The following is an 18,896-nucleotide window of genomic DNA, read 5'->3' on the forward strand; positions in this document are numbered from 1 at the left end:
TCACGTTCCCCATAGTGGATCTTCTAGAGTATCCCACTTCCATCAATAGATATATTTTTTTTGTTAGGATTATAATTTTTCAGGCCAAACACAACAATGCACTATCGAACATTGCCAACAGTTTTACACAAACTCATACGGCAGTGTGAAGTAAATAAATCAAGTTGTTGAATTTAAACATGCATTGGATAGTAAAACCATCACCATTTTCTGCAATTTCTCAAGTGTCCAGCTGCTACAAAACTATTATTATCTCTAACGGCTGGTCAAAGATAATCAAAAGTCAAGATGAGAAGATTGACCAAACAAATACCCCGAGAAATGTGGTTAAAACTGTCTTAAAAATGGGTGATACTGCAGCCATTTGAAACAAAACAATGGCCCTACTTTCACTACCGTCCCAACATTATCCCCCGTGTACAAGATAAAAAGTTTTGATGGACTGTTATTTGCATCTAACAACAACTTTACTGCTGTAAATCTTCCATCTTTCCATTTCCAAAACCACAATAAAGAAAAGAAGAAGATAGAGAGAATGAGAAAGTAAAGAAAAATCTAGAGAATCCGAGAAATGGTTTCTCTACATCAACATCCGGGTTCTTTCACTGGAATGTTGATGCTAGTAATTTTTTCAGTTCTGATATCTTCTTCATCATCATCAAAATTACAACAGAAGGTTAATGTTTGTAGCAAGAGAAATCCGGTAATATTTACTTTTGGAGATTCAAATACCGATACGGGTGGACTTGTTGCTGGACTCGGGTTCAATGTTAATTTACCAAACGGTCGTTCTTTCTTCCGTTCTTCAACTGGTCGTTTATCTGATGGACGTTTGATTATTGATTTTCTCTGTAAGTTCATATTTATTTTCTGATTAAATTAATATATTTTATTTATTTTAGTAGATTTTCTTACATTCTAGAAGAAATCTTGTAGGAAGAAGAACATTGTTTTAGATTAGATTTTGTTATCCTGCGTGGCGTACACGATAATTTCCTGTTGGTTTATGTTTAGTAACTAATGTTAATGTTTTAAGTAAGGTTTGGGTTAGAATCTAAATAATACAAAAAGTACTGTTTTGGCTCAAAAAATGAAGTTTTTTTTTGCTAAAATTTGAAATTTTACAGTAACTCATTATTACAAAATCCAGGTCTAGAATCTAAAGGAAAAGGACTGATATAGATTTGAAATTTGAAATCTTGAGTAGTCAAATGATTTCACATCTGATGTTGGGATGAATAATTTAGCTAGGTACTTGGTGGGACCATTTTCATGAATAATGTTTGTCCTAGGAAATTCAAGTAATGTAATGTTGCATTCCATCCAAAAAGAGATGCAGTAATAGCATGAGTACCACCTCCACAGCACAAGAATGCGCCCGGCCCTTCCTTTATATGTTGCCTAGTAGACCTGTGAAGCATCATTTTGTGGCCTAGAATGTAATTGGGTCAATGGATCATACACAATCCTGGCAGTGTCTGTTTCTTTAGGCGGAATCTGGTGCAATCATGGTCAGTTGGTCACGGACTTAAGTCACTTAACAGGCTATGGTACCTCTAAGAGACTAGTGTCATATATAAATTCAAGAAAATTATCATTTTGTTGTTGTATGTATATGGTGGGTGAAACTACTAAACAGTCATAAAAAATTGATGTTTTGTTAGGTTTTTAATGCCGTGACAAATTGTTGCACAACATAATTACTGGGTGCTGTCAAATATATTTGTAGGTGAAAGTTTGAATACGGGATATTTGAGTCCATATCTGGATTCAATGAGAGGATCGGATTTTGCAAATGGCGCTAATTTTGCTGTTGTAGGATCATCAACTCTACCGAAGTTCGTTCCGTTTGCCTTGAACATCCAAATCATGCAATTCCAACACTTCAAGAATCACTCTTCTCAATTAGCCGCTACCAAAGGTACATTGCAAGTGTTCTTTTGAATCCCCTTTCTCCTATACTATGTAAATGGACAACTGGATAAATGTAGTGGTTGTCTCATTTTAGGTTCAGGGAAAGTTATCGATGACGAAGGATTCAAAAATGCACTTTATTATATTGACATTGGACAGAATGATCTTGCCGATACCTTCCGTAAAAATGTTTCTTATGCTCGAGTTGTTAAAAAAATCCCCGAGATGCTCGCAGAGATTAAGGATGCTATTCAAGTGAGTCCAAAACTTATGTTCCCGTTTCTATTTCCAATCTGCAGAAAGGTATATCATGATGGTCTTTTGTTTGGTTTGCTGTAGACTATATATGATGAAGGTGGGAGGAATTTTTGGATCCACAACACCGGACCGTTGGGGTGTCTACCTCAAATGCTTACATCAGTTCGCGAGAAAATCAAAGTTTTAGACCGACATGGATGTATTCGAACCTACAATGATGCTGCTAAAGTTTATAATGATGGACTGCGTGCACTTTGTGCAGAACTAAGAACAGAACTGAAGGGAACAACAATTGTTTATGTTGATATATTCAAGCTTAAGTATGACCTCGTTGTCAATGCTAACAAATATGGTAAGTTTTCCGAAATCTTGCAACAAATATGAATTATCGCTGTTGCAATTTGTGTGTTCATATGTTATTATCTGTACTTGTTTTCAGGTTTCAAGAGTCCCTTAATGGCATGCTGCGGACATGGTGGGAGCCCTTATAACTACAATGCTAGCTACATATGCGGTCATCCAAAATGCGGCGTTTGTGAAGAGGGGGCCAAATTTATAAGCTGGGATGGAACTCATTATACTGAAGCTGCTAATACAATTGTCGCTTCGAATATACTTTCCAGCACATATTCTACACCAAATCTAAAGTTCGACTACTTCTGTAACGCGTAATCAGTTAATCTTTCACATTCGGCCGATTTTTATTATATTATGTGTGCATGTATGGAAGTTCTTGCTAAGTCTGCCCAGCCATGTGTGTTTAGCGATGTTTTTATCCGACGTTTCCCTCATGTAACATCCCACATTTGAGACTAGCTAGTTACTAGTACATTAGATATGTAAAGGTCAGAATGACTAATATTGTTGGTCCTGGGTGCATCAAAGAGCTTTAGATATGCAGTACGTACTACTCCAAATTATAGTCATATGATCTGCAAAGTATTCTTGGGCTTCTTTTTCCCCAGTTAAACTACTTACTCCCTATTCAGAGCAAAGGTCAGTGGTAGAGGCTTGCAATACACAGCATCACACAACAGGCGAGTGAAGAGCTGGTTCAGCATCACATAACAGGCGAGTAAAGCTATGTAAAAATTGTAAATTAAACTATCCCTGATTAAAGGTTGGTCAATTGTGAATCAATGATGAATATAAATTACTTAGTAAGGTCCAATACCATTAGCATAAGCTATTATTTGTTTTTTTGTTAACCATTCTAAAGCCCAAACACTCTTAGAAGCTAGACTCTTAAGACTAAAATTATTGGTCATTTTCATAGGGTTTCCCTATTTCCTATCCCCATTTTCCCTATTTCCCATCCCCTCCACAATTTCTAAAATCAACCTACTTTTAAACTTTGATTTTTCCTAAGTACCACATATGAAAGTCAATTGACCCTGACTAATACAATTACCACTTTTATTAATCTTTTTCTTCGTTAATCCATCTTGTTTACCATTAAACAAAAAAACAATCAAGTTATAAACCCTAAGTTGGATTCCAATCAATTATTATGGTACATCTATTTCAATTAGAATTATAGTTAAAAGTGACTATAATTCAATAAAAAGGAAGAGTACTAACACAGAAAATGAAGAAAGAGGTGATCTCAAACGAATCGAAAAGCTTCAGGACCGCCATGACTATTGGCTTGAAAAATAGCAAAAGAAAATTCTCCAAAGTAACGATCAAAATTTCTAAACCAAAGTACGAATGAATTCCACTATCAAGATCATCATCCTTGTTCATACGTGCCTATTGTCTAACTGGACATAAACATGCTTCCAAATTCTACCCAATAAAAAATTCGTGTACGACCGAATTAGTATAGCGCAAACATAAACTCAATATGTGATCCAACTAATTTTAATATGATATGATCTAATTACACACCGAATTTTCTCCTTCTATATATGCACTAGTAAATCTGGTGTATTATGCTCAATTATAATTTTGATTGATGTAAAAAGTAATGGCCGGTGGTGGAGATCGGATATAGTAACTTGATTTGTTAGTTGTAGGGTGGTTTTATTATTAGGTGTAAATAAAAATTTAATAGATGGTATTTAGGACGTATGAAATCTTATATAGGTGGTACTTAGGATAATTAGGGATGGGAATTAAGGGGGATGGGAAATAGGAAAAGTGGGGATGGGAAATAGGGAAAACCTTTCCATATAGGAAGAAAAGAAGATTTCTATACATGATTGGCTGAGATCAACACATTATCTTACTCGTCACCCTTCAAAATCAACAATCATCTCAGTAGTCATCCCAAAAATCAATCCTTCTTCAATCTTTAGTTAGATGATAATAATTATTCCTAACTTTAGGAAAGTGATTGAGTACAAACAACCACTAATGTTTCATCTGAACATAGTAATCCTATTATTACATTTACTTTTTATATGCTCATACCAGAATTATGATAACAACTAAAGCATTTCGACTATAGTTGATGTCTTGTTTCTTCTGTTAATCTTTCGTTTTAAATATTATCCTTTTTTTTTTTTTTTTTTTTTTTTTTTTTTTTTTTTTTCCTGGAAATAAATTTTACTCTATGAATTATATACAATACAATGTCAATGCTAGCCTTAACCTCTTTGGGGGCAAGTGAAATGTGTCTGAATTAGAAAACCATAAAACAATGCTAGCCTTAACCTCCAATACTATATTCAGGACTTGATTTATCTTTCCTACTGAAACCTATGGAATTTCTCTCATCTCGCAGTAAGGCAGTGCTTTCCAGAGCTCAGCATTCCCTCATGATAGAGGGTGATTCTTCCAAGCTTCAGGCTTTTGAATTATTATTGGTTTTTTTTTTTTGAAGCATTGGTTCATTGACTTTCATGAATAATGCTTTATGACTAGCTTTGGGCTTTGTTTTAGAGGCTGTCATGGGATACCGTAACCATTTGGGATTTGGCTATGGGATGTTTTAGAGACGATCCAAAATACTTTTCTACCCTCAAGGATTATGTTTCAAATGTTGGTGACAGTAACAACAATCGTAATTAACTGAGGAAAAATACTTAGCTTAAACCGATGCTTGATTGATGTTCGCTGATCACTGTAGCAGGAACTAGTAGAGGCACGTATGAGATACGCTGACCTAAAGGCACTATCGCCTGCTACTCCTCTTGTAGAGAGATGCTATAGCAGTTGGCGAGTCACCTCCAGAATACAACTACTGATAGTACTCCTCAATGTAGCATACAAAGAGAGTACTCTAAGAGCTTGGCAGCAGAGATTTAACAAAACTCAAAACAGAGAAAACTGGATAGTAAAAATGTTTACAGAAGAAAAATAGAGGAAGAGTAGAAGGAGAGATATTTCTCTGTTGTGTATCAAATGAGATGAAAACTACTATCTTATATAGTGTTTATGACGTTACAATCAAGAGGAAAAAGCCATAAAAACTTTCAGCAACCTTGTGTAGATCCAAAGGGCCATGCCCTTTAGGCAAAATCCATAGTATTTAAGTCTAAAACTCTTAAGATTTTAGTTTATGTGGACTATTGTTTTATCTATTCAAATGAAAAAAATATCTAGTGGGCAATATAGGTCTAGGGATCAAGTCATGATCCATGCTTTTCAAAACACGTTTTTTCTAACATCAAATTCAATCATTTTCTCTACCACGGCGAAACACTAACCGTGATTAAAATTAAGAGACTCGTATGCCGATCAAAAAAAAATTAAAAATCTCGTAACCAAACTTTGGAATTTCTTTCTTCACCTTTTTGATTGATTAATATCAAACGACAGTTATTGGTATATACATTCAGATTTCATGAGTTTGGATTTCATACGACTATTTCATCTCGTTAACTTTGTCTCCTTCGAAATGCAACAGAGTAAAAAAAAAAAAAAAAAAAGCCTGACGTGCATGCATTGGAGGTGGCCAAGATTGGATTGAGTTGTTAGGAATCTCATGACATACACAAAAGCTACAAAGACATGTATGGAGCGTGAGGAGATGCCAAACTTCGGACTGTGGTATGGGGTAGGGAAGGTGTGAAAGTCTTATTGCATCATCATATTATAGAGGGGCCTACCTTAAGTCAATGGTTGAGAATTGTCACAACCGAAAACAAAAGAAAGGAAAGAACCCTCCATCGTTGATGGTAATCAACTGTGGCTTTGTCAAACAACCAACCAAAGTTTGGCTAAAGCTTCTCATTATGTTTGTACTGTTGCAGCATTTCGACAAATGCTTTAATTTATCAAGAACAGGCCCATACAGATGTAGCAGTGACCAGGTGGGGATTAGTGGGGAAAAAGGGTGCGGACTCTTTTTAAGGAAGAAGACTTGCTAAAGTATTAGCGTCCCAGTAATAGAAAGAAAATGCTAGTTTATATAGCCTCGTTTCTTATCCATTTATAGAGGTCATGCCAGTATAAAGATATGCAAGTATGGCTCACGTACGTCACCCACTAACAAAACAAAAAAAAAACTAGTTCGAGACAAGGATCACAGTCCAAAACTAATGGGGTGGTTAGGGTGGCGTCTTAAATTCAGTTGAAGACTAAATGCTCCAATTTGATCTCCTAAGAGCAACTGCAGTGGTGCGAGTATAACCAAAGACCAAAGACTAAAAAAAAAGATCAAATTTGGGTTTAGTCCGTCCTGTGGCGTAGCGGGTGACGAGTAAATTTGGTCGCGCGTTGATATAAAGTCCGCTTCGTCGTCCAGCGTAGATAAAGATTACGCCTGGCATGGGGCGTTGATAAAGATAACGCCTGATATGGGGCGTTGATAAAGATAACGCCTGTATGGGGCGTGAACTATAGCAACGCATGGTGTGTGGGACGGAGATTATACGTTCGCCCGGGTTCAAAAATAAAAAATAAAAATAAAAAATGGGGCGTTGATAAAGACAACGCCCCAAGAAAAGTTTTCAAAACTTTTCAAATTTGGTTCATGACTATATCAACGCCTGGGTGTCCGGCGTTAACTTTACGTACGCCCCATCCAGGCGGACATTATACCAACGCCCCATGCCAGGCGTTGATTATACCAACGCCCCATTCAGGCGGACATTATACCAACGCCCCATCCAGGCGGACATTATACCAACGCCCTGCATCAGGCGTTAACTTTACGAACGCGCGACTACAGGCGGACATTATACCAACGCCCGTCGGGTAGGCAGATATTATATAAACGCCCGACTATAATTGGGTTTGGTCTTAATCGCCGACCAAATTTGGTCCGAGTTTTACTCTTTGATCAAATTTTGATCGATGGTCCGTCCCACTACGCCAGCCCACTCGACACCAAATTTGGGTTTAGTCGTCCACTGCAGTTGCTCTAAGAGCGTCCACAATGGTGCGAGTATAACCAAAGACCAAAGACTAAAAAAAAAGACCAAATTTGGGTTTAGTCCGTCATGTGGCGTAGTGGGAAAAGAGTATATTTGGTGCCGCGTTGATAAACATTACGCCTGGGATCAGGCGTTGGTAAAGATAACGCCCGAGTGGGGCGTTGGTATAGTCTACGCTTCAGAAAAAAAAAAAAAAAATAATGGGGCGGAGGTATAAAGCCCGTCCCATGCAGAAATCAAAATTGTGAAATAGAAATTGGAGTGGGGCGTTAAGTATATGAACGCCCCATTTCTCGCGACCACCTTTACCAACGCCCCATCGGACGTACATTATATCAACGCCCTGTTTCAGGCGTACATTATATCAACGCCCCTTGTATAGCGTACATTATATCAACGCCCGATGAATGGCGGAGATTATATCAACGCCCGATGTGTAGCGGAGATTATATCAACGCCCGACTATATTTGGATTTGGTCTTGATCGCAGACCAAATTTGGTCTGGATTTTACTCTTTGATCAAATTTTGATCGATGGTCCGTCCCACTACGCCAGCCCACTCGACTGAAAATTTGGGTTTACTCGTCCATTGCAGTTGCTCTAAAGAAATTTGCTTGTTGTTGTTCCCCTGATACAAAGTATATGCCCAGACTTAAGATTCGCATGCATATTCGCTGTTCTGACTTAAGATTCGCATACGTTCGCCGAACCGCTGTGTCTTTTCTTCCATATGCCCCAGCAAAAAGCTAATGGAAAAAGGACTACAAGGAGTTTACGTAACATAGGGAGGATTTCTTTTGGAAATTACTAGTTGATCCGGGGATTCTTTTGAGAATTCCAGAGTGTGACAAGTGGCTGGGACCATACCCTCAATACCTATACCAATGATAGAGATCATGTCAGACTAAGGGCAATTCCTATGGAATATTTTGCTCCCAATATGGAATGAACAAACATAAAAAATGGATGTTCAAATTAACAGATTTGTTGGTTTGAATATCGAGTCGGAACAACCAGCGCGCGTCTATGGAAATGACGGACGGTCTTGCTACGAACGCCGGCGTTGCAAGAACCAACGCGCGATCATACCAAAAACGCCAGCGATTTTATCATTGACGCCCGCGTCTCTTGGTTTAATGCCAAGTACAATCCCTGATTATTTTACTACTTTTTAATCTTATTTTATCTCACTTCATCCTATTTTATCTCATTTAAATATTATATTTTTAGTATTTTTTATCTTTATCCTACAAAATATTTTATATTAAAAAGAAATACTAGTGGGCCCTAGAAAACCAAATCTGTTCATTTTCCCCTGCTTTACCATAGTGGAGAAACTCGTTTGACCATCCACATGACTCAACAAAATTTTGAGTTTGAACATTACCATAGGAACTGGTCTAACCATTGGAGTTTTCTTCGGAAATTCCCTCAATCAATCTAGTCATGTCGGTCGATTTGTTTCTCCCTTTCTTTGAATAAATTTCTCATATCTCATTAAAAATCCATCAAAATTCGAAGAATCATAAATTATGACCAATTGATCTTTTTAATATCTTTGATGAAGAACAACATTTTTTTTGCTCGGTAAAGAAGAAGTAAATTGATCAAAAAATGAGGGTGCAAAAGGGATACCGCCCGAAAGAGAAACAAAGGAAAACAACGGGCTAGTAACATACTGCTGTCCGGAAAGAAAAAAAGAACAAACCAAAATCATCCAAAGCCAGAAAAGTTACCAGTGACTAGTTAAACTTAGCAGGATTAAAGTAAGCTCTTGGACAATTTTCAATTACATCTAAAAAGGATAAAAACTCAAACTCTTTAACACAAGACACCAAGTGAACATTTCATATTAAGCCTTGCGAATGACAATAGCTGCAGTACTTTGTTTACCAGAAAAAGCTCTAGAGTTTCCTTCTTTCCAAAAACTCTGAAGCACCAACAATGCTGGGATGATACTCAAAATCTGAGACTGAACTTTACTGTCAAATGGCGGGGACCATTGCAAAATCAGAGAAACTGTATCCTTATATATAATAAAGAACCATTTCAGCTTCTCAATAAAATGAACTCAAATATTTTGAGCAAACTCACAGAGAATGAAAATATCGTCTGCAGTTTTATCTTCATTGCAAAAGACACAATTCTGAAGCATCTGAAGACTTCTTTTTCTGAGCAAATCTCTAGTTGGAAACCTTGAATGTACCACAGTCCAGAGAAAGAATCCAAATTTCTTCCCCAATAAACTAGTTAAGTTTTGCTAAAATTATTTACTTTTGAGAAAAAAATTCCTAAAGGAATTGGAGGTAAAACAAAAAAAAAAAAAACACGTGAAATATTATGTTCACAATATTATTTCAGTCCCACGTTGTTTCATAATCTCGGCGTTAATTTTTTTTCTTCAGAAACCAGTTGACTTTAAAATAGAACGTTCAGTAGGTGAACCTCATCCTTCTGCACTAAGCAAAGAGATTCAAGTTAAGAGGCGTAAGGAAACTCCATGTTAGAATGCGAACAAGAAGAAGATATAGAAGTCTGCTTAAATGAAAGGCAAATCCTAACAAGATCTTCCTCTTGGCTCTACCAATTCAAGCTAATCAGAGGGAATGGCTCAAAGAGACGAGAGCGTATGCGAGAGGCTCAAAGAGACTAGACTTCCAAGGAGAGGGAGTCGAACCAGCAGATGAAGGTTGTGTTAACTATAATCCAAAGGCAGGGATGACGTCATTCCTTAATTAAGAGAATAGCAGATCCAACTGAAGTAGGTGGAATACTCTCAAAGAAAAGTGGGAGACCCGATTTACGACAAGCCTTCATTTGCAGTAGCTTTCATAGGCAAAGCGATTTATACAGATATGTTCGAGTCCTGTTAAGGAGAAGAGGAAATCCTGCTCATAGACTAACAGGAAGATCAAGGTTTTCAACAGTTGGGACTCTCTCCCTGACTCAGTGCTTTTGATCTTTGTCGCTTGTATACTCACATGGGAAGCTCAACTATTTGGCGCATTAATCCTCTTTGCGTTTGGGAGATCTTCCTATTATATTGCTTTTACCCAAAGCCTAGCAAAGAGCATACGTGGTTCTTCTCTCTTTATCTGCTCTAACAATAGATACTAAGGCTAGGTAATATAACGGTAATGAAATGAAGAGTAACGGGGTCGAACCCCTAAACTTAGCCTTGGATTACCACTTCCCAATTTCATATGATCCAACCTAGCTAAGAAGCTAAAGACATGGTATAGAGGATGAAGTTGGTGTCCGCCTTGTTACTTTTTTTGGTTCTCACAATGCCTTAGCAAAACATACTTCTTACAATATCATATTAGCCTCTTCCTGGTAGAGAGAAGAGGTGCAGGCTTTTCATTTTTAAGTTTATGTTTCATCTTATGTTAAGTGAGTTGGAAGATAGTTGTGTTATTCCTTTATTCCTTGAGTGATCTTCTTCTTTTTTAATATTTTTATGTAATTTTACTTATAGAGCTCTAATATTTAATAGAAAATCGACGCATTCGAAGAACTATATAATTTTGTTTTTACCAAAACAACAATTTCAGATTCATCATTAATTAAATTTTGTAAAGACTGAGTGGGCCAGATCAGTATTAAGTTTTTAGGGATGCTATTTACACCCCACAAAAAAGACCCTTTAAAAAAAAAGAAAAAAAAAATTGGGGATGGCTGGAGCATCCCCTAGTGTCATCACCGGTATCAAAATTTGGTAAGCGTTCAACTACTCATGCTCTATTAGTGAGATAATCTAGTTCCCTAATAGTTTCCAAGCCTCGGGGATATTTTCCTATAAAAAATAAAACAAAGAAAGGAAAGCGCATAAATTTGCGGTTGAAATCCTCGGTATATGTTGTTAAGGCAATGCTTGATTAAACCTGTTTTTATTGGCGTGAAAAGTTAGTTGTCAAAATTTAATGTCTAAACATATTCTTGATTTAGTCTTCTAAAATCGGTTTTGGACTAGTTTAGGTTTAGGTAGTAGAGTACAAAATCAAAGTGATTCTTAAAGATTGAAGATTGAAGATTGAAGACATTTGTGGAGAACTTCACTAAAGGTTAATCACGAATACTTGATTGTTTTTATATTCTTGTTTATTTTACCTCTTCATCTATCGACACAGAATGCGTACTCTTCAGAACAATTAATACCAATGATGGTAAATATACATTTATGTGTACATCTGAGGAGAATTGAGCCTATTGTTTTTGTGAGAATGGTCGTCAACCTTTAAAAAGGTCTCTATATTGTGATGAAGAAAATACGAATCCAACAAGCCAAAAATCACTTAATTCCGTTGTATAACGAAGAAGTTATGAGTGAAGTAATAAAGCTTAAAAAGTGTGACTAAACGTTGGCTTCGGATTTAGGAGGGAGAAAAGCTCACGAACGGTTCTTTTTCCCAGTGTTCGCGATCCCAAAAACCATAGTTCGCAAACTCAACCTCAAAAATATGGTTAGAGTTTTTTTAGTCAAGTTTTTTATGTTTTTTCTCTTAGGAAAGGCGGTTACTCTTCCACGCGCAATTTATTGACGTATTTTGGCTAATTTTTGATGTTTTCGTTCCTTTCTAAGCAAAGTTGTAATTAATTTTATCTTGTTAAGAGATAGTTAAAAATTAGAACTTATGCTAGTAATTGTTTATTTAGTTATCTAATCTAATATTGTACAACTTAGGAAAAGCTCTCAACGTAAGGAAAGAATTTGTTCTAGGATACATTGAGATTGCTTGGTATCAAAGTAATTTCTGAATCAGGAAACTAGTTCGCGAACTTGATTTGGATGCAGTCAACTTAGGCTTGGTCATTCATTATATAAAGAAGATTCATGTAGTTATACAAATTATCCCTTGGAAGATTGTATATCTGCAAAAGGTTTTTTTCTACCTCTTCTGTTCTTCAAGAACAATGGTGGGATTTTGAATACTTTACTTGGGGATTGTAAAGCACACATTGGTCATCTTCTTTGATAATTTCAGAACCTATATCTAGGTGATTCCAATAATCCTTATATATTCCAAGATATTTCTCTTCTGCTATAAGGTCATTCAAGGATTATTTATCATAAACCGTAGATCAGATAGATTTTAATAAAAAATCTTATACAAGATATCTCTAAAAAAAGTATCTAGTTGATCTTGGGAAGTAAAATAAATTGGGTTCTGAAACGTGTAAAATCTAATTTTTGAGGAATATCTTCTAAACATGATTGGCATTATGATAAAAGATTTACAAGAGAATATTCTAAAATTAATTGGCGTTCTACTAAAAGATTTACAAGAAAAATTCCAAAGAGAATTGGTGCTATGTTAGGATTTCTACATGTGCGTGAATATGACCGAAGCAGGATAAATTTGCGGTCTTACTTTGTCTCTATTACATATAATATGAAGTTTGATTGTGTAAGAGGTGTAACAACTTATATCGTGTATAGACTGCGTCCCGAGGTTTTCTCCAACATTTTACTTTCCTTATTAATAAATCTTGGTGTGTTTGCTTTACTTTTGTTTCTGCATAAAAATTCTCTACAATTGAAGTAAAAGCAAACGAGTGTGTCAATAAACTTTGTAAAGTTTGGTTCTTGGAAAACAACACAAACAAGACTTGTTCATGTTAAAATCCAGATTTTGAAAGAAATCATTCTAGGTTGTCCTTGGATATTAATTATTGAAATCGCCTAAGAAAATCGTCTTATAGGTTCATGAATGAAAATTGGTGGTGTAGATGATAGCCTTTCCTTTTCATATACACTAGTGAAGTCAATCTTGGACGAGACGGTGACATCTCGTTAAGACGAATCTCTTAATTTCAGCGAGACGAGATTTGACCGAGGAACTCCCTAAGACAGACAACCGAGATTCCACCAAGATGCGGCCGAAATCTCGCTGCGACAAGCTTAACATATGGAAATTCAGTAATAAAAATAAATTTTAAAGAATTCGATTTTCTTACTTTTCTTAAAAATTAGTATTGTTTCTTTATATCAATAGAAGCTTAACATATGCAAACTGTGCAAAATGCTTGCCGTATATTACTTGGTTATAAAATTTAAAAATAAAGGCTGATATTTTACTGAAAATTTTCCTAGAACCTACCTGGTATTCACTGCATTGATATATGCACCTAATTTATTATCTGTTGGAAACATTACTTTTCTTTTTTTGACAGAAAAAGGATTATGTATTAAAAGCGATGAGCATTAGACAAAAACAAAATAGAAGTTAGATTTTACTTGTAACAGCTTCCCAATTACATAGAAGAGCACTTAAAGAAAAACTTTCAAAAAGCTTAGCATTCAAAGACCAGCTAAAAAAGTACATTTAATCGAAACTATTAGATGGTTGAAACTCCTTTTCTTGTTATTATAAAGTCCGCAGTTCCGCTCCATCCAAATGTTCCACCAAATTGTAAAAGGGAGAATTCTGCGAATCTTTTTTTATCATTATGCTACTCTTCTTATTTGACCATTCCCAAATGTTGGTCTTGATACTTTCTGAAAACACCCAATCTACTCCAAAACTTTCCAAGAAGTACTGCCAAACTTTCCCAATCTCCGGACAGTGTGATAAAAGATGATTATGGGTTTCCTGTTCAACATTACACAATAAGCAAATGCTAGAGTTTACCTTACCCGCTTTCATCAAGTAATCCAGAGTTCGTGGAAAACATAACTTTTCTACCTTTTTTTTGGCCAATTTTTGATTATGTATAAGGGAAAGATGATGGTATAATCCGGAAATAATTACGACCATTTGATTTGATTGTATTCTTCTATGATAAGAGACGCTCTTGTAAGGAAGGAGTGTTGAATCGTTGATGTTTCTTAATCAAGAGTAGCAAGCCACGAATCAGCCATCAAAGACTTAAGAACTCATCCCACAATGACGAAGAAAAATCATCCCAAAAAGACAAAGAAACATGTCGAAAGACACAAAAAATGATGTAAATACATCTTATTCGATAACTATTACTTAAAACTATAAAAGAAAAAAGAAATCCTTGCTCAAATCTGGTCCTTTTAGGAACCCACAATTGGGGAATTTGAAAACTAATTGGGGGATATGAATTACTTCCCCCAATCAATAATGTTTGCTAAAGGGTGTTTTGGGAGACAAAAATACCCTTCCCTCAAAATAAAAATCAAAAAACTTAAAATCAAAAAACAAAATCATATCCCCCATTTCCATCTTCACCTATTATTAATCTCTTTTAGGGTTAGGGATTTGAAACCTAAAAATTCCCCATTCCCTTTCAAATTTTAAAGTTTCCCCACTCCCTTTCAAATTGTCTTCTTCTTCTCTACCGGCTCCTCTCTTTGAAATTGATTTTTTTTTTTACATCCGGAAGTGATGAAGACCATGCCGGAAGTGATGAATACCATGCTGGAATTGATGAATATCATACCAGAAATGATGAAGACCATGCCAGAAGTGATGAAGACCATGCCGGAAGTGATGAAGACCATACCGGAAAAGATGAATACCATGCCGGAAGTGATGAAGACCATGCCGGAAGTGATGAATATCATACCGGAAAAGATGAAGACCATTCCAGAAGTGATGGAGACCATGCCGGAAATAATTATTTTACATAGCCAGAAGTGATGAAGACCATGCCGGAAAATGGTGTCTTCATGCTTGGTAACTATCATTTAATGTCGTAACTAAGTGCCGGCATGCTCGATAGAAATCTATCAATGCCGGTACTCAAGTGAAAAAAAAATTCAAGTTTCTGGATACTTTACATCATGTGCCGGCAAATAAATTCAAGTAACATACCATGCCGGTAGCTGTACCGGCATGCTCGAGAAGTAACAGACTCTGCGTAGTGGAAAACAATTATGAAAATTTCCAACAATTGCCGGCATGGTTTTTTGGTTGAATATTATGCCGGCATCGAGCTTTTTCAGCTGCAAAAATGGTGGATTCAAAGAAAAAAAAATCAAATTTTCAACCTCTTAGCAACAATTCTCTCTTCACAATCATCCTTCATTTACACCAAAAAAAGTTCCCTCTCAAATATTTTTTCCCTCCTTCTACTCTCACCTCACTCACCCTAATTCAAATAAAAATACACGCTAATCATTTAACAAATACTTAGATTTTTACTAATTTTAATTAACCACTAAACCTGATTAGTGAGGGATAGATTAGGATTTAAAAAAGTATTTAGATAAGGGGTGACCCTGATTGGATATTTGGATCCACTTTTTGTCATTTCCTCTATCCTCAATTAGTTTTGATATCCCCAATCATGACTTCCTTTTAGACCAAATCTGAGCAAGAAAGATGAAACAACTCTTGGGGTTTTTTTAGAAGGGAGGAGAAAATGAAGTACTTTTCTACTTAATCCAAATAGAATCCAGGCTAAATGTGTAATGTCATCAAATGTCTAATTGTACATCATCCTATATAACTAAGATATTTTTTAAAATTTATTCTAGATTTCATATAAGAATAATGCGCATGGCGCATGATGTTCCTACAGTAGTAGCACCTTGGTATTGATCGGTGAGAACGAGTGAAATGACTTTCTTTGGGGCACTAGAATTAGTTAATTACTTAAAGATAAGTTGGATAGCAATTTATATATTTTTGTAACTAAAACGTAGTGTGTTGTTTTCATTTCATGCATACATGCACCGAATGCGTAGGAAACTATATACAGGCATACCCGACAGTCGACAAAAACATAAATTGTTTTTTAGGCTTATCTATAGCTAGATGCATGCATGTCCGTTTCAGGAAAATATATATATATACTCCTAGCTAAATTTTGCCACTATTAAGTCCTTTTTTTGTTTTTCTTTTCTCATAAAAGAGGCAAAAAAACCGTCAGAATAATACATACTGCAGCCGAGTATAAAGATTGGAATCCGTTACAGGAGTTTTCAAAATCATTACACCATCATCATCGAATCCATAATAAATCCACCAATTCTTGACTAACCTTCCTAAGTTTTCATACCTAAAAACCTTTTCAAAATCCCAAAAGGACTAAATAGTATCAGACGGCAAAACTAGTTTTAAAACAAAACTAATTTGTTTGACTGCACAAAGCAGTGGTTGGATCAAATCCAGCCTCATGATTTCAAGAACATATAAACCTAGATTACATGAACTAAGGTTTTCATAATACCAATATCTTACAAAGTAACAGGGTGTTAAGTAACAAGTGCAGTAACAAAGTCTCGAGTGACAGGAGCAGTAGTAACAGTGGGCTTTTGAATCGGTCTTTTGTGGTCTGGCTCGGGATGAATCGGCCCGAATCGGCATTGGAGTCTTTGTAGGAATTGATGAACTTGTTGATGATTTTGATTTTACTGTTTCTTCCTTTGTTTCCTTAATTGTTGATGTTTTTCTTGTTGAAACTCGTTGGAGTTTATATTCCTGTCATAAAGTTGCTGGATCATCCTCATTAAACATGCAATGAGCTCCAAAGGAAGAGACCCCAAAATTCTCATCTTGGATCGCATCTTCAGCAGCTGGTAAAGCAAAGTTTCGCCGGAGAACACAACAAAATTTCTTTACCTGCCGGAGAGGATGAAAATCTACACCAGTCTTTAGGCAAAAAGACATAGGATCTATAATAACAAGAACAAAATAAGGAAAAGTAAAAACTAGTACAAACCCCATAGTACTGAAAGCATAACTAACAAAAATTAAAACAGATTCATGTAAATCTAATTCTAGATGAAACCCAACAACAAAATATATATCCGTTCTACCCATAGGGAGAAAATTTCGAATCTAAAGTGGAAAAAGCTTTTACTTGGACTTGTATCAAAGATATAGGATCTAATTTTATTTCTTCTCTTCAAATCACAGAATAAACTTTCACACACAGAGATCCAAAAACCCAAAATCAGTAAGATTTAGCCGAAAACGAGAGCAGTTTTAAGAGAGCTAAGAAGTGCTGGGAAAAGAGACAAAGAGATTATAGTTGATTGGCCTGCTCAGATCCACTCCAAGGGAGCCGATCTGATCAGGGAAAGTTTCAGGCGGCTAGGGTTTGGGTTACTGTTTTTAGGAGAGAAGGGAGAGCAGTTTTAAGAAGGGAGAGCAATCTCTCAATCCTTTTCTTGTTTGGATCTTTCTTCTTTCTCTGGACTGTTGGCTAACGTTCTTGCCTAAATCCAAACCCCATAAAAACCGATTTAATTTGAGTCTTTCTAAACATGGCATGAAAAAAACAACTCAAAACTACAAGTTTTAGAAGTGAAACTTTTGAACTCTTTCGGAAATGATAAAAGAACCGACGGATCATTCCGATTCTTGTCCCGACTGAAACAGAAAAGGGCGTGGGCTCCACCTTTAACAGCCTTTTGTTTTCTCCTAGTTGAATCCGCTAGAAATCTTTTTCTGGCAGGATTATCCTCGGGATAATCCCGCGGTAGATGTATCACTTCGAGAATTCTTCTTGGTGAATGAATGATCCCAACTAAATATCATGAAATCCAGAAAAATATTTGTCATGTAAATACATTGCTTAAGTATGGAATTTTGTAGACGGTTCATCAGAAAAATTGGTTTAAATTTGCATAAAATGGTGCAAAACACCAAGATAACCATACTCTACTACATAGAAAGAAAAAAACAACCACAAGTTAGATCTATAAAACATATTATTAAAAAAAATGGTATAAAACCCTAAATTATAAGAAGAAAAAATCAAAATCAATTTTTTTTTTGGATCATCGAACCATAAACATTTTATTCCAAAAAAAAATGTTTAAATGATGGTTTTAAAGAAAAACAAGTACATCATAACATGATGAAACAAATATAAACGAAGATACAAAGCTTAAATAAATCGCGCAGAGAAATCGTGATCTATCACGATAGACCTAAATCTTATACTTAGGGATTGGTGAAGAAGTGGTACTCGAAATTATATTTCGATCATTTTCATAGATTTTCTTCTTGGAAAAGAGATGCTTCTATGACAAGGGAGTGATTTGTCCAAAAGTTCTTCATATGCAGTGACTAACCCGAAAATCCTAGACTCATTTTTCTGATGAAGAAGAACTTGATCTTCGTCCATGTCGAATCGTGGATGTACTTTTATTAAGAAAACCAAACACGAAAATGAGAAGTATTTTTAATTTCTAATAATTCCATAATTAACCTTCCAATATATAACATATCTTTTATTTCTTCGTTCTTCTTCTCGTTTACAATAAAATAAATATTCCTCTTCTCTTCTTTTGTTCGCTTTTTTTTCATCTTATGTGGTATTCTCCTTCCTGACCACCACCACCTCCTTATATATCCATACCACCACCAAACCCATTATCATGTACTGATTCTCCAGCAATAACAAATTCACCTTATCTTATTTCTTTACCAGGATCAATATCACATCCTCCTTTTTTTTTCCATAGTAATGCTAAA

General features: G+C 35.7%; 1 protein-coding gene across 1 annotated transcript; it reads left to right on the forward strand.

Annotated features, from left to right (window-relative positions):
• Positions 1-451: 451 nt before the first annotated feature.
• LOC113346978 (GDSL esterase/lipase At1g09390-like) lies at positions 452-3,343 on the forward strand. The gene is made up of 5 exons (XM_026590544.1): positions 452-851; positions 1,730-1,921; positions 2,009-2,169; positions 2,254-2,524; positions 2,612-3,343. Exons 1-5 carry the CDS (start codon positions 572-574, stop codon positions 2,842-2,844), a joined length of 1,137 nt encoding a protein of 378 aa, XP_026446329.1. The 5' UTR covers positions 452-571; the 3' UTR covers positions 2,845-3,343.
• Positions 3,344-18,896: the final 15,553 nt, after the last annotated feature.

Source organism: Papaver somniferum, chromosome 2 (assembly GCF_003573695.1).
Source record: "Papaver somniferum cultivar HN1 chromosome 2, ASM357369v1, whole genome shotgun sequence".
Classification (NCBI taxonomy): domain Eukaryota; kingdom Viridiplantae; phylum Streptophyta; class Magnoliopsida; order Ranunculales; family Papaveraceae; genus Papaver; species Papaver somniferum.

Coding starts and splice junctions, on each gene's coding strand:
- LOC113346978 (XM_026590544.1), top strand. CDS start 572: ATGGTTTCTCTACATCAACATCCGGGTTCTTTCACTGGAATGTTGATG. Junction 1,922..2,008: donor TCAATTAGCCGCTACCAAAG/GTACATTGCAAG, acceptor GTCTCATTTTAG/GTTCAGGGAAAGTTATCGAT. Junction 2,525..2,611: donor TGTCAATGCTAACAAATATG/GTAAGTTTTCCG, acceptor ACTTGTTTTCAG/GTTTCAAGAGTCCCTTAATG.